General features: G+C 41.2%; 3 protein-coding genes across 5 annotated transcripts in view; all 3 read left to right on the top strand.

Annotated features, from left to right (window-relative positions):
* Positions 1-262: 262 nt before the first annotated feature.
* wbp11 (WW domain binding protein 11) lies at positions 263-7,032 on the top strand. 2 transcript variants are annotated; one of them, XM_077559345.1, is made up of 12 exons: positions 263-438; positions 918-1,006; positions 1,110-1,141; positions 1,229-1,322; positions 1,459-1,655; positions 1,846-1,979; positions 2,207-2,367; positions 2,483-2,671; positions 2,941-3,066; positions 3,161-3,430; positions 3,673-3,855; positions 5,964-7,032. In XM_077559345.1, the coding sequence occupies exons 2-12, from the start codon at positions 943-945 to the stop codon at positions 6,617-6,619; spliced, it is 2,106 nt and encodes a 701-aa protein (XP_077415471.1). In that variant the 5' UTR covers positions 263-438; positions 918-942; the 3' UTR covers positions 6,620-7,032. The 2 variants fall into 2 exon arrangements, with proteins under 2 accessions (XP_077415471.1, XP_077415472.1); XM_077559346.1 differs by having other exon boundaries at positions 2,483-2,656.
* Positions 7,033-8,100: 1,068 nt separating this feature from the next.
* ddx47 (DEAD (Asp-Glu-Ala-Asp) box polypeptide 47) lies at positions 8,101-12,886 on the top strand. Its single transcript, XM_077557557.1, has 12 exons — positions 8,101-8,275; positions 8,474-8,567; positions 8,707-8,895; positions 8,974-9,045; positions 10,813-10,931; positions 11,052-11,123; positions 11,185-11,301; positions 11,410-11,556; positions 11,704-11,841; positions 11,917-11,987; positions 12,142-12,271; positions 12,537-12,886. Exons 1-12 carry the CDS (start codon positions 8,141-8,143, stop codon positions 12,711-12,713), a joined length of 1,461 nt encoding a protein of 486 aa, XP_077413683.1. The 5' UTR covers positions 8,101-8,140; the 3' UTR covers positions 12,714-12,886.
* A 1,961-nt stretch (positions 12,887-14,847) lies between these two features.
* LOC144043236 (myosin-10-like) overlaps positions 14,848-16,582 on the top strand; it is a 60,530-nt gene continuing 58,795 nt past the window's right edge. For both annotated transcript variants that reach the window (XM_077556603.1, XM_077556604.1), the window contains exon 1: positions 14,848-15,031. The gene's annotated coding sequence lies outside the window, so the exon portion shown is untranslated. The remainder of the gene's footprint in view (positions 15,032-16,582) is intronic.

A 16,582-nucleotide genomic window follows, 5' to 3' on the forward strand; every position in this document is an offset into this window, starting at 1 on the left:
AAACAATAAACTAAATTTCAAGTCAGAATATTTAAAAAAAATATTGTATTTATTTGAGTAAAACTATTTATTTAGTGAAGAGATTTGGTGTGATAAAATAGTTCTAATATCTGCTGAAAGAAAATGAAAGTAAACGGTGTAACAAAATGTATTTTATCGTTTTACTACGGCTGGGATCACAACACTTGAATGCCAGACAGCACAGCTACGGCTGTCTTATTTTTATGATGTCCGTTCAACTTGATCTACTTCCGGTGTTGCTTACGGCTCCCAGTGCCAGCGCAAACATGGCGAGCGGCTAACGAGAAGTCGTGTTCCATTCAGTTATGGGGGCTTTTGGTTTCTGTTATATTGCTTAAGCAAAATATCGCATTTGAACCTTATTACCCGAAGTCGTGTTTGAAGGGTATTACCCTTTCTACTTGTTTTCCTCTTAAGGTAATACTGTATTGCTTTTCTCTGTGTGTGTTCTCCGGTGTTGAAGCTAACGCGGCCCTAGCTACAAGTGCAAGCTAATATTAGCTTTTCGGCTAATTCCCAACGTCGTTTTAGTAATCTAACTTGCTTTTAAAACAATCAATCTGTATATTCTCTACCTCTGATTATTTTAGCACAATATGCTTTATAGATAGAGGTAAAAATGTGTATTTGTTCGCTGATCGCGAGGTTTGTGTAAATGTTAAAGTATACATAATGTGTAATGAATGAATGCACCATCTGCGCACTTGACTGTTTCGTTAATGTACCTTAAGAGATCAGTGATGTACTGCTTTTTGAAATGCGCGTACTTGTAGAATGGAAACAGTGTCTGTGTGTATAACTTTTAAATGCATATATTTGGAAGCTGGTTGTTTGCTTCACGGCATGTGAAGCAAACAACCAGCTTCCAGGTTTGATGGATTTGAATGTCTCTTCAGGCAAAAGGAAGACAGCAGCATCACAATGGGACGGCGTTCAACTTCGTCCACCAAGAGTGGGAAATTCATGAACCCCACGGATCAGGCCAGTAAGTACATTCCAGCGGGACCTATTAGTGCAAATCAACAGAAATTGTCTGTTGTGACCAGATTAGCATAATAATGCACATTTCACACACTTTTTTTGTACAGGAAAAGAAGCTAGGAAAAGGGAATTAAAAAAGGTATTATTTTTATTGTATTTTAAAATCATTTGTGAGGCAATTCTGTTGTTATTTACATTTCCCAACTGTTATTTATTTAATTTATAGAACAAAAAGCAGAGAATGATGGTGAGAGCAGCTGTGCTTAAGATGAAGGACCCCAGACAGATAATCAGAGACATGGAGAAATTGGATGAGATGGGTGAGAGACTGAATTTGCACCTTGGTTATTTTTATGGTTGCATTTGGTTATTTTAAGACCTGCAGCTTGCACATTCACTATGTTGTAACTGTAATATTCATTCAAATCTGAAGGTATTATTTAATCTCTGCAATAGAGTTCAACCCAGTCCAGCAGCCCTTGCTGAATGAGAAGGTGCTGAGGGACAAGCGGAAGAAGCTGCGGGAGACATTTGAACGTATCGTTCGTCTGTATGAGCGGGAGAATCCTGAAACCTACAAGGATCTGCGCAAACTGGAACTAGAATACGAGAGTAAACGGGGCCAGCTAGCACTCTATTTCGATTCAGTCAAGGTTTGTAAATATATATTTATATTTGTGTTGTTGTTGTTTTTGTTTTAACCTTTAACCTAAAACATGCACCGACCAGCATTTTATACCGCAAGTTGTCAAACTTCATAAGAGGGAATTTCAATGTGTCAATCAAACGCTGTGTTGTTTTTTTATTGACAAATGTTAATGTTAATGTTTTTTCCCCTTGCAGAATGCAGAATCTGTGGAGGTTGATAGTATTCCTTTACCAGATATGCCCCATGCACCTTCCAATATTCACATCCAGGACATCCCTCTACCGGGGGCTCAGCCTCCTTCAATACTGAAGAAGGGCTCCTTTTTTGGGTAGGCTCTAACTTGTCTTGTTTGGTTGTTGTTTTTGTCCAGGTCTAATAAATGTGAGTTCTTCTTTGGTGTCCGATTGTCTTAAACTTGGATCAAGACCATGATCTCTTGGCATATGTGTAGAGGAAACTCCCCTCTATGCAAGGGGCGGGGTTGGAATATCGGGATTTTCCCGAACGGCAGATCAAGATTGTTAAATTGCCACCATTCGTTTGTGTGCCCCACAGTAAAGCACCTCTATCGTCTGGCCTGGTATTGCCAACATTGCCACCTGTGCCACGTTTACCCCCTGGGAAGAAACCCCCCGGGCCTCCACCTGGACCCCCACCACCTCAAGTCTTGGCTCTGTATGGTATTCCTTCACGGCGGCCTTATGGCACTGAATCTGGTAAGACAAATTATAACTTTATCTTCATTAATGGCTTTTGTTTTGATCTTTTGGATGGTGGATGTTTATTTTACTAATTAGATTGTTCTTTCGGCTTTTTTTCCTGCCTGAGTAGAGCCCTCCATTCCTGGCTTAGACAGGTCCTCAACGGACAGAAGAGATCAGGACAGCGGCAGTGGAAGCGACAGGGACGATCTGGATGACGATGACAGCGAGTCTGAGGAAGACAGTGACGACGAGCGGGATGAAGATGGTGACTCGAGAAAGGGAGACAGACGTGAGGAGAGAGGTGAAATACAGGCTGGTGAGCGTTTCAGATTTTAGCCTGTTATATCTACTTTATTTGATATATGCTATAAATATAAATGTCAAATGTTCAAAATGACAAAATTTGTCTCCAAAATTGTCAGTTCTCCTTGAGTTATCAAAAAGAAATTGGATAAACTTTCTCGAAAGTTAATTAAGTCTTGCAGGATATTTTTTTTCATTCTTTTTCTGGGTGATTTGCAATTTTTGCCAATATGTTTGTGTCCTGATACTAATGTATTATTTTGATGTTGTACTGTGTTTTAGGTCGCAGTGTACATTTTGCAGATATGCCTTCAGATACATCCCAAGATGAAACAAAAAAGAAGAAAAAATCTGGGAAGAAGACCAAGGCCATCACGCCCCTGCAGGCCATGATGTTAAGGATGGCAGGTTCGTGTACTGAACTCGTGGAAATAATCTCTCCTCAAATTTACTCACCTTAGTTTTGTAAATAATGTGACATGATGTTATTTTCTCTGTTCAGGTCAGTCCATTCCTGAAGAGGATGAAGAAGAAGTTGAGGAAGAGTACACAGATGAATCGGATAGTTCTGACGCTGAAGACACAGGGCCACCAGGGGAGCCGCCCCAACCGGTTGCTGGTCAGCGTCTCCCACCTCCAAGTGGTCCAGTGGGACAACCTCCACCCTTGCAGGGTCCACCAATGACTGGGCCTCCACCTATGGGTCCTCCACCAGCTCCACCAATCAGGCCTCCTGGTCCACCCTCTGGTCCACCTCCTGGCCCCCCACCAGGTCAGATTATGATCCTATTCATTGACACGTCTGCCCGAAACACACTGCAGTCAACAAAGCTAACACTTCATCACCGTCATTGCTGTTATTCCTAAAAACAATCAAATCTAGGGCAAATGTTTCAACCGCTCTGCCTTAGCACAAAAATGATCTAAAACTTGAAAAATACACTGCAACTCATATCTGTTTAGCTTTTGCTTGAAATCTTAATTTGTATTATATTTTATGCATTGTGTCTTCAGGTGCTCCTCCGTTCTTAAGGCCATTGGGTATTCCTGGCATGAGAGGTCCAATACCTCGTCTTTTACCCCCTGGACCTCCACCTGGTCGCCCACCTGGCCCACCACCTGGTCCCCCTCCCGGTCTTCCTCCTGGCCCCCCACCACGTGGACCCCCTCCCCGGCTACCACCCCCAGCACCACCTGGTAAGCTTATGATTGCGGGCAGAGTAAAGTTAAACTGGTGGAGTGAATTTAAAGAATGTTGAAGTGTTATAACGTCACGGCACGTCATGTTTGAGATCTGTAATACACATCCACCAATACAAAGTCTGCTAAGTTGAATGCATGTTAGTTCATACATGTGAGAAGAATTGTCTCCTGACAAATTTCTACAAACTTCCTGTCTATTTGTTTTAACTCGTAAGTAGGGATGCACCGAAATGAAATGTTTTGCCCGAAACCGAAAATGAGAAATGCTCGGCCGAAAACTGAAACGCCGGGGAAAAAACATGCCATTTTTTTACTATCATTGCATTTATTATAATTAATTAAAATTATAATATTATTATAAAATATGTATTTAGTACTGGCTTTTTAAACTAGCACACAATATAAATTGAAATGTGGCCACACCGCAGACATGTTGGCGAATGGCACATCAAACATCAAACGCAGGGGGAGCATTTTCTGGCGGTGCGATTGCGCTTTATAGTCATTGTAGTTTGCACGGTGCTGTGCGGATGACGCGTGTGTAGGGTATTTAGAGCGGGACACGTACGGTGCGGCGCGCTTTAAATTCGCACATTCACACGTTCGCCAACGTTTAAAAATAATAATACTTCGCACCAGCCAATCGGCTTCGGGAACGCACTGCAAAGTCACACACGGCGGCCTGTACAGGTCTGTAGTCACCCGGAGATAGTAGTAAGCGTTTACTTGTTTAAAACCGTTGATAGCAATAGTGCTAACATTAGGCTAATACTAATGGCCGTGCTAAATACTTTAGCTAATGTCATTAGCTTAAGTATTTAGCCGGCCATCAAAAGGCAAGTGATATAGCACTTAAATTAAAATCCCTGATTCCCCCACCCAATCCAGTTTATGATTTTGATTGTTTATTGTCCCTTTCCATAGAAAAAACAATCCAATGACAAAGCTAATATTGAAAACTCTGACATGGCCATTTAAACGCAACCCTAACATTTCAAATGCTCATGGTACTGCTTCCTAGCAAAATTAACCTTTGTCCCTAAAAAGGTCAACAACATTTTTATGGAGTATTAAGCACTCCTGGTACACCCGCCAGGTAAGTAACCTAGTTTTAATGAATGACATTTTTTGACAAGTAAAATAAGACTGTAAGCGATATAATAAGAGAGCTAATGCTGCTGTAATTAACCCATTAAGGCCTAAAGCGCCTGGCAAACCATGCCTCTAAAGTTTTCCTGGAAATTCAACAATATTAGAAAAATATTGATATCTCAGCCCTTGAAGCAGATATAAACATAATTCTAAAAACATTTCAGAGCTTACACGTGTGGCGTTCGCACAAACCTAACTTTATTATTATAAACCTTCAATATAGATTTTTTTTAAATCAACAAACAAATGCCGCATCTGCGAGTGTATAAATCCAAATATATTTACCTTCAACACTGGAGCGCAGTTGTAAAAACCTCGGGGGATCGGGGTAATTATTCGTCGTCAATTCCGTTACAAAGCAACATCCTCATCGTCTACAAACATATTTCTTAGCAGTATCTCACTGTCGACTCGTTACAGTGATTCGAATTCCTCCCGCGCCATCATTTATTTCATAACTCCCGCGAATCTGCGTCAACCATAAATGCTCTAATAAAATTCCAGGACCTGCATATTCTGATACATTTCATCGGTTAAGAGACGAAGAATTGGTCAAAACACAACAAAATGACATATCCGCTCTCACGGGCTTAAAGGGAGAAGAGCACAGGAGCGCTCTCGGGTTTAACGGTAGAAGCGCGGTTATGCGCGCCCAATCTTAATGGGTTAATGTCTAAACTTCCGGATGCTCTCTTACTATCAAATTACGCAACCAGAAGTAGTAATTTAATAAGTAATGCACAATTAGAACATATGTGGTGTACTTACAAGTACATTAAACAGAAGATACGTTTATCAACAGCTGCACCCATCATCAAAGTAGATTAGTGTCCGTATATGATCTTTGTATCTGTCTTGTGGTCTATTCTTTGACCCTGGTGGATTCCCAAGTTGTTTTAAATTCAAACTACATATTTCTAATTGGAAATAAATTGTGTTTTTCCTTCCAGGTATTCCACCTCCTCCCCCGAGAGCAGGAGGGCCCCCTCGTCCCATGGCGCCACCGCTTGCCCTCTTCCCACCACCTCTCAGCGCCAACGTGCTTAGTGCTCCTCCCAGCCTCGTCCAGCGGCAAAAAGGCCCAGGATCCAGCCAGGATGGCTCGCAAGGCAACATGCCTCCTCCTCCATCAATGTCCATGCGTGCCAGTGTCATGCAAATTCCCCCTCCTCCAGGGACTGCTGCAGCCTCTGCTGTCAGCCACCTCCACGCAGCCACCATTGAAAAACGGGCCAATCTCACCTCTGTCGCTGGTGCAGGCGGCCTGGCAGCCGGTGCTGGCTCTGGGGCCACCATCTCTGCCAAACCACAAATTATCAATCCCAAAACGGAGGTCACACGGTTTGTGCCCACTGCACTGAGAGTGCGAAGGGACAAGAGTGGTGCAGCGCCAGGTCCAATGGTTGGTCCGTTAGACAAAGGTGGTGTCGGGGGAAGGAGAGGGGATGACGGTATGGGAAGTGGCCATGGCCACAAACATCACTCTTCCGCTGCTTCCATGGGCATGTCTCACCCAGCTCAGTTTGGGGCTGTGGCTCAGCCCAGCATGAAGACCAAGGACCAGGTGTATGAAGCCTTTATGAGAGAGATGGAGGGACTCTTGTGATACGCACCAAGGTCAAACTGAAGAAATGTTGTATTTGTCTCTCAAATTGCAGCATAATAGGCTAGTGTTCTCTCCTGGATCTGTTGCCAAGACTGCTGCGTTCTAAAAAAAATTGTCTCAACTGTTGATTTCATTTAATCTGGAATATTACTAGTAAAACAAAATCAATCTGTTAACATAAAATATGCAATTTTATGAGTAAAAGGAAACAATTAGGTCTAATTGAGTGTATTTTTTTTATTTTTTTTTTGCCAGAAGCTATTCTATGACTTGGTCTCTCATTACTGTTGATTTATTATGTATTCTACTCTCTGTGTTTTATTAGACTTCATCGTGTGTGTTTTTTTATTCCACTGGCAAACAGATGCCTCAAACTGTTTGATCTGCATCTAAATAAACATTTCAAGAACTCCTGTGTCTGTGTGATGTATCAAAAGTACACAATGTAAATTTTAGGCTGCCCTATGAATTTTCTAAATTAAACAAGTATAGGCGATGCATCAGGGATCACACTAGGTGACCGCAGGTACCAAGTACTGTTTTCCATGTCTCCCTCCTTCAGCTCGGCAGAATATAATGATCAGCTCATCACAGCAAGCTTTGCAGAAGCCTGATAACTATGGAGGTAAATATGGTGCAAAACTAACTTGTAAAGAAAAAAGTCTAAATTTGTATCTGTAAAAAAAACATTGGGTATGTGTAAAAAAACATTTGTACCTGTACAAAAAAGTGTAAATTTGTACCTGTAGAAATTACAACTTGTAGTCAAAGAAGTCGCCACTAGGAGTCACAAGTGTTTTTTCTGCTGCTGTCCCGTCACGTCACTTTTGCACCAAATCTCTCGCTACAAATGGTGCAAATTGATTTGTACTTGTAGAGCACCGTGATTTGTACTCGTAGAAGAAGAGGGCGGGCTCTGGAGGATTTGGGCGGGCTAAAGCTCAACCTCATTGGTTGAGCGAACGACAGTGGGTTGAAGTCAAATGACGCCACGTTTTTATCATAAATATCCACAGGTCTGAAATTCCAAACAGAGTAGCCACACCAGTTTACGCGTCATTTTGGAAGAAGAGGACGACTAGAAGTTGTCATTTCAAATCACAACTTTTACAGATACAAATTGACACTTTTTGTACAGGTACAAACGTTTTTTTGTACAGGTAAAAATCATGACTTTTACAGGTACAAATTTGTTTTTACAGATACAAAAAAAATTTACACATACAATTTTTTTTTTTACAGGTACAATGTACACATCACGACTTTTACAGATACAAATTTATACTTTTTTCTACAGGTACAAAAAAAAATTACAAGTTACTTTTGCACCATATTTACCTCCATAAGGGCCCAGTGATAAAAGTGAGACGTAATAAATACATTTTATTACAAGACGTAATAAAACAAGTTGCAAGTGGAAAAAACTCAAATTCCCATGAATCTTTGCTGTTTCAGCTTGAACGTATTTCCGCATCTGCGCACTGTGGTGCACGGAGGCACGTTGGTTGGGCAAAAAAAAGCATGGCGGACGTCGGTGAGGGAAGCTCTAAGCTAAACACAGATGCAGAAATACACGAAGAGTCGAGTGGTGACGATGATCACACTAACGACAACAGTGGCGGAAATCAGGAGGCAGTAAAGACCTTCCGAGACTTGGTAGGTTTACCTTAAGCAAATTAAAAGGCAGGACATGTTGTGTCCTAGTTGACAGGCAAGGCGGGAGAGGTGAAAGTAAGCCAATATCCGAACGTTCTTCGGAAGTCCTACCCCAAAGTTGTTGTCTGATGAAGTTCGGCTACTATAACTAAATGTAAATCCAACAGTTTACACATATAATTAATCTTTTTTGGATAGGGAGTCACCGACGTACTGTGCGAAGCTTGTGATCTGCTGGGATGGAAGAGTCCAACAAAGATTCAGATTGAAGCTGTACCATTGGCCCTGCAAGGTAAGACGTCGTCTCTTTTTTAAAACTTTTTTTTGTTTGCATGTGAATCATCCTTATTTTACACTTTGCCATCTGAAGTTGTGTGTAGGAGTGCTGTGGTATCATGTTATTTTTTTCTCTCTCTCTTCATGGCGTGAAGGCAAGGATGTCATCGGCTTGGCTGAGACTGGTTCAGGAAAGACGGGTGCCTTTGCTCTGCCCATCCTCCAGTCACTGCTGGCCTCACCCCAGAGGCTTCATACCCTCGTCCTCACTCCCACTAGAGAGTTGGCCTTTCAGATCTCAGAGCAGTTTGAGGCCCTGGGTTCAAGCATTGGCGTCAAGTGTGGTAGGTGTCCTGTAAAAGATGGATGGTATACAACAGAATAAACAATAATTGTGTCTTAAACCAATGTTTTTGTTTCAGCTGTCGTAGTTGGAGGAATTGACATGATGTCTCAGTCTTTGGTGTTGGCCAAGAAACCACACATTGTCATTGGTAAGACATTACATTCTTTTGGAATGGGGATGTCAAACTATATTTCATCAAGGCCCACATCGTTTAACATTTTCTATGGGTATGGGAATCAAAAACCTTTATATTTATTTATTTATTTATTTATTTATATATATATATATATATATATATATATATATATATATATATATATATATATATATATATATATATATATATATATATATATATATATACATATATGTCCGATTCCGAGTCTCGATCCGATACCTCGGCATTTTATTAAGGAGGAGGAAATTTTTTTATTTATTTATTTTAAACAAAACTACCCAAACACCTTTATATGGTGAGTGAACAGTGGTTAAACTAAGTAAAACATTTAACTTCCCTTTTTTTTGGCACATCTATGAGTGACTCAAATGGATATTATTAATCAGTATATTAATTTTTCACAAGACCTTTATTTTTGAGAACTTAATGTTGTTTTACTTTAGGAAGAAAAAAATGCAGTATATATGTGCGTGAAACAAGCCAACTTCACAACAAACAAAAGGCTGAATTTGATGAACAAGCAAGCAAAATGTATTCTAACGTCTTGCAAGAACGCCACAGCCAAATGTTGGTTGGCATGTCAACCTTTTAATTCTCTCAACAAACGGCGCTGTTGGACGTACAACTCAAGAGGCTAGCAAAAAAAAGACAACACGCGCAACTAAACCGTACGTCTCGTCCCTCCCCTCCCGCGAGACCTGTGTTGCGTTCACTAACAGTCGGATATAAGAGTGCAAAACAGAAATAGCAAGTTTGTTACAGTATTTAATCTTACCATATCATGACTTTGGGTCTGGACTTGCACCAGGCCAAAATGCCGGCTCAGGCGGGATTAGGCGACTCTGCTAAGGACGTCTGACCAACCGGATTCGCGCTAGGCTAAGCGAAGTGCCGCTCCCTTCGAAGGGCGTCCAGAGGCGCAGGCGCCGCACCTACATGCGCGGGGGGGAAATGAAGTGCGACCGCGGCTGGATCTGCAGGGATGGCATGAAGCACTTCCAAGTCGCCAGCGCCTAATGGCGGCAGGGCTGCTTGACTGGCTGCCAATGAAGTGTAGCGGGAAAGTGTGCAACGCATCTACTTTACTTACTTTCCGCTACACAAAATGCTCACTTTGCACACAGTGCAAATCGCACCGTCTCCGCTTTCCACATTAGAGATGATGATAACTTATTATCATCTATTTCCAAATATCTCGGCGGCATTTCCTTGTTTAGCCCCGGCGCTTGATGGCATTAATAGTGTCACTGTAGTAAAGTGACGTGTGGAAAAATGAAGTGTCACTCTGTGCCACCGCCCAACTCCAGATTTGATAAAAAGTTATAAAAAACAACCTCATATTTATCCGAGTCCTGATCGGGAGACAATGTCCGATTCCGATCGAGTCAGCAACCACGTGATTGGGTCCGCTTTCCGATCATGTGATTGGTGCGGGACATCCCTAATTGTGACTGTAAACATAATATTGTAATACTATGTAGCACAATAGTCCTTGTATTTTATTGATTTAAAATGTCACTAGAAATCAGAAGTAATGGAAAATAGTGTCAACCAAACATTTACTATACCACTATTCAATTTATGTTGAGAATGGTTTTGGTAAAAAAAAAAAAAAAAAGTATTATTAGTGGGCCACAAAAATGGGGTCGGATCTGTCAGTCTTTGAGTTGGCAGCTGTATTGTAGAAGTATTCATTATTACATTTGTGTCATTTCTAATACACATACATTTGTGCAGCCACACCCGGTCGACTGATGGATCACTTGGAGAACACAAAGGGCTTCAACTTGCGAGCGCTGAAGTTCCTTGTCATGGATGAAGCGGACCGAATTCTCAACATGGACTTTGAGTCCGAGGTGGGTCATTAAACTTCTCGCCTAAGCAGAATTTGTTGTGGTTCAACCGCAATGCAAATATAGCCATTATTCATCTTTCCAGTTGAAGCATGATGATATGAGTACGCTTGTTTTAACCAGGTGGATAAAATCTTGAAGGTGATTCCCCGGGATAGGCGCACATTCCTTTTCTCTGCAACCATGACCAAAAAGGTAATTGCACATTTGTTTTCACGCAGTACCCCACATTGACCATCCTTTTGATTGTCTACAGGTCCAGAAACTACAGCGGGCGGCACTGAAAGACCCAGTCAAGTGTGCTGTTTCTACCAAATACTCCACAGTAGATAAACTGCAGCAGTATTACATCTTCATACCGTCTAAATACAAGGTTTGTATACACATGCTGGTTTTCAGGCACTCCTCACCAAACATTTAAAGATGAAATATAAAGATGATTGTTTGCTAACACGTCATGGTTGTGCGTTGTGTGTGTCAGGATTGTTATCTGGTGTCTATCATCAACGAGCTGGCAGGCAACTCCTTCATTATTTTCTGCAGCACATGCAACAGTGCACAGCGGGTGGCGCTCTTGCTGAGGAACCTTGGCATCACGGCCATCCCACTTCATGGGCAGATGAGTCAGGTAGAACATCAGAGCTTTTGTTTTTAATAGTAATGAAAATGCAAAACACAGCACTACTCTCTGATTATGTTTGTCTTCTTTTAGTTTTTTGTCAGCATATGTTCTTGTGCGATATTTTTAATACCTCACTCTTTTCTCATTGTTAAGAATAAACGTCTCGGGTCGCTGAATAAATTCAAAGCCAAGTCGCGGTCAGTGCTGCTGGCAACTGATGTGGCGTCCAGAGGGCTCGACATTCCACACGTTGATTGCGTCATCAATTACGACATCCCCACACACTCCAAGGTAACGCGGGGCTGTCAGTCTCTTCACCGCTCATTAACGTACGCAGCTGATTATAGTACGTGTTGACCCACACAGGACTACATCCACAGAGTCGGGCGGACAGCCAGAGCAGGACGATCGGGGAAGTCAATCACGTTTGTCACCCAGTAAGCACTTCCTGTTTGTCTTGCCAGTATCCCTCTTCACCTACTATCATTTTCAGATTTTAACTTATTCCTGCTGCAAATTGCCAATGTCTGTCATGTGCTTATAAAAGGCAATTTTGCTCCAGTTAACTGACACCCCCCCCCCCCCTTTCAGGTATGATGTGGAGCTTTTCCAGAGAATAGAAAGCTTGATTGGAAAAAAGCTTCCTGCCTTCCCCACCCACGAGGATGAGGTGATGATGTTGGTGGAGAGGGTCAGCGAGGCCCAGCGATTTGCCAGGCTGGTGAGTCAGCGTTGTTGCATAATCTTAAAATGTGTGCATAGAGCTTGCGTTTCAATTTTATATTTAGAAGATAGGCTACTAAAGGCTCAGTTTTAAATATAGTGTGACTAATATGTTACCCCTGTTATGTAGCTAAAGAAGTTTTCCAAATATTAGAAACACGCCGGTGTGATGCAGTGCCATTAATAAACACTGCAAAGTGCAAACTAAGCTTAGAATAAGACAAAGGAATTGACGAGGTAACACTTTGATTACATTCCTTCAGGAAATGAAGGAACAAGGTGAGAAAAGGAAAAGATTCAAAGACCGAGCTGGAGACGAGGATGACACGGAGCAAGCAAGCGGCGTGAGGAAGAAGGTGAAAGGAGGCCCGGGAGCAGGACGAGGAGGCGAGAAGAAAAGGGGCGGAGCTGCCTGGAGAGGTGGACGCAGAGGCCGTTGACTTAAATATTGACTGTACATAATAACCACAACATTAAATATTGTCTTTTTCATGCCAAATCTGGATCATTATGACACAAAAATGTCTTGCCTTTATCTTGATACATGACTATTTAATTACATTTAAATGTGTCTTTTTTCTTTATCATTTGTAGTAAAATTCTTCCACTTGAAGCTTTGATTAAGAATCGTTGTCTTTTTAGACCCAATAGAGAGCTGTTAGTCTCAATCAAGCTCATAGAACTGATTTGTGCACTACAGGGTATCATTGGTTTACAACATGTCAAGGTTGTATGCGGTACAGCTCAGGTATGCTGTGGGAAATAACCCAATTTTACTAAATTGGTCCAAAAATTATGTTGTATTAATAACAAATATTGTAACTTGCTCATCTATCAATGCCTTTAATTTTTGTGCTAGCCAGACAGCAAATAAATGTTCTTCCACTAGATGGCAGAAGACACAAATTTGCTATTCATAAAACAGTTGCAGCTGAAACGTGCTGTACATAAATGTGAAAATTAAACGTAAGACTGGCTGTACAACCAAGGACAAATAGGATGGTGGGAAATAACGTCTTACTTAATTTGTTAGATTTCCCAAAGGATTTGTAGCCTACTTTACCCGAGTACAGTATGTATTCTTCTGTTTGTGTGTTTTAAATGTACTTTCTATAATTGAAAATATATATCTGTACGTCCCTTATGTTGGCAAAAATTGTCTTCTTACTTTTTTTTTATCCTCCACTGAAAACACATTAACAAATAAATGAATAAATAAAAACAACTTTCAATTAGATTAGAAAGAGGTAAAGTATACCAAGGTTGACATCTTAAATAATTGACATCTTCGGGTCCTGTTTGGTGGAAAAGCAGGGACAGCATTGCAGAAGTGACAAGGAGGAATGCCAGGCCCAGGGAGCCTTAACTGATGCAATAGATTCGGAAAAGCAAGATAAAACTAATTGGTGGGCTCCAAGAATTGTGTTTTGATATCTATTGGAAAAAACACTAGTTATATAGTTTCTCTAGCATGGCTGATAAGCTAATTTAGAAAATCTAACAAAGAATTGGACACGCGCTCATGTTGTGGCCTGAGTAACAAATATGCAATATTAGCTAATGATAACAAATAATTAGAATAGAGTACCTGTCTGTACACAGTACCAGTTATTTTCAGATAAGAATTTTTTAAATCAGCTAGCTTATACTTTTGAAACTGTCACAATTAAACACATTGCATTCGCTACAAATCATTCTTGATCTGAAATAATTAATCGACCAATGACTTGAAACCCTTATAATAAAACTCATTCACATGTCTCCTTTTCAATGGTAAGCTAACCAAGAAGACACAAAAAAACACAATTAACACATAAGAGGACGCAACATAGTATATATAAAAGTAAACATGAAAGAATACATTAAGAGCAATCACAAATAGAAAAATTAACCGTGAATGAAAAGACTCCCAATTCCACCCAGAATGTGAGGACTGAGCAGTAAATTCTGACCAAATAGCCTACCTAATGCAAGAGCAACAGAGCTGTAGCGACTTGTATTATTTATAAATTAAGCCATGCGGGGAATATCTTGCTTCTCCAAAGTGATTTTGTCTTTGTTAATGCTATATGATTCCCGTTCACCAAGATTTCGTCAATATTTTTTTACTTTTCTGCTTTTTTATTTGATCTTTTTTGTGTGTTGTCATTTACTAAAGTTATATGAAAGTAACAAGCCTACTTAAGTAAGCAGAAGCTGTTTTCAAATGTGGGGATTAAGAGTAAAAATTTGTCAGACAAGTATAGCTACACAAGTCAACTTAGTAAAATATAGATACTGTACCTGAAAAAGCGACTTAAAATACTGTAATAAACTACTTCGCACTCCCGGTGCTTTATTTTATTTATTTATTTATTTTTAACTGACGTACACCACTACTACTTAATTTATTAAACCCAATTATCTGTACAGTGTGAGTAATTTTCCCACCTCTGCAAATTCTTCTAGAGAGTCCTGTACCGGTATAAGCAGTATATTTGACAGGCAGGTGGTGACGCACTCATCCGTTTAAGGGGTGCTGAGTGAGTTGGGTGTCGGTTGTAGGCGGGGGCTGGGGCGGTCAAGTGAGTAACTGTAGGGTCGAGGAGGGGCCCCAGTGTCGAGGCAGCAGCCCCGACTCTGTGGCGCATACCAGAGCCCAAACACATGCCTGCATCTCCATTGTGTGCGTGGACCAGAACGTTGCACAGAGGCTGCGCATCAGAGGCACAGCGGACTGCGTGGGGAACCGGACTCGAGCTTCTCGGAACGACACCAGGTGAGTTTCGGAGGTCACCGGGCGGATATGGATGACCATGATGATGACCATATTTTGGGAGCCGGTGTTTTCAGGATGGAGGGTGTGTTTGAGGTCCTTTCTCAAACTTAGTTGGACTAGGCTTATTATTCGTGTGACATGAGTTTAGAAGGCTGTTTTGAATGCTTGCTTGTTGTCTGTTTTTCTGCCAGACTCTTGTTAGTCAGATGAAGCCGAATTAGACGACACAGCCCGCGCTATAATTAGCAGTTTAAGCTAGCAGCAGGAGTGCACTTTGGGTGAAACCAAACAAACAGGTATAGCACCGTTATCACCCAATTAGCTTCTCCCTTTTAAAGCAAAATGTTTTAGAGACAGCTCAGTTCCATTAGTTATCCGTTTTGTTAACTTCTAATGACCTTTGTAATGTCGCATTTGTTTGAATGGATACAAAGTTTTTTTTTCTGTCGCATTTGCTGTTTATATGCACAGTCATCTTTCTTTTTAAGCCGTACATAAAGATGCCCAACAACTGGTATGTTTTACCATGGGTTTCCATAGTGGGACGGTTTGGTCGATAGGGATTTTATATGCCGTTAATAACGTCCCCATGTCCCGTTGTGCTCAGAGCGGCGCAGTTACGCACATTGCGCATTATATGACACAGAGGCAAAGCCGTAAGGCAATCTGCTTGTCATGCACACTTTACACTAATCTCTGTTGTTGACAGCTTTTAACTCATCTTTCATTTGCCAGCATATTTTGATATGCTTGTGATGATGATTTTTAAACTTTGTTTTACCAGAAATTATCTGTCAGACACAGCTGGACAGAACATTAGGTACACCGTACACTGGCACAATCAAATCATCCAAAAACAATTAAGCTCTATCACAGTTGGTACTGTATTACTAATGTTCTGTTTTAGTTGCTGTGGTCATATGTGTGATTGTAGTTTGGAGTGCGCAGACACATTTGGGAGGTTCCGGTTCAAATCTCGACCCGCAGGCCCCCCTGTGTGGCATTTTCATGTTCTCCCCGTGCTTAGGCTGGTTTTCTCCAGGTGAAAACGTCAAAAGCATGCATGTTAGTGTCACTAAAGATTCCAAAGTTGTAAGTGTGAAAGGTTGACTCATTATATGTAGCCTGTGACTGACAGTCAACCAGTCCAGACCAGGGTGTACCCCATCTCTTGCCCACTGTTAGCTGGCATAGATAGACTCACCATGACCCTGAACTGGATCAAGAAAAAATATGCCATTTTGTAAAGTTTGGTGCCATTATTGATCAATCTCTAATTGTCTAGCGGCTTACTTGTCTAACTAATGTTCATTCATTCGTTCGTTCGTTCGTTCGTTCGTTCGTTCGTTCGTTCGTTCGTTCGTTCATTCATTCGTTCGTTCGTTCGTTCGTTCGTTCGTTCATTCATTCAGTGACAGCGTGAACTGAGTGTGACTGAGTCTGTTTTTTTTTCTATACAGTAAGTAAGTGTGATTGACTAGGGACCAGTGAAGGGTGTTGTCTGACTTTTGCCTACTCAGCTAGGATAGGGTCAAGCTCCCCATGACCATG

This window comes from Vanacampus margaritifer, chromosome 2 (genome assembly GCF_051991255.1).
Source record: "Vanacampus margaritifer isolate UIUO_Vmar chromosome 2, RoL_Vmar_1.0, whole genome shotgun sequence".
In the NCBI taxonomy this organism is placed as follows: Eukaryota; Metazoa; Chordata; class Actinopteri; order Syngnathiformes; family Syngnathidae; genus Vanacampus; species Vanacampus margaritifer.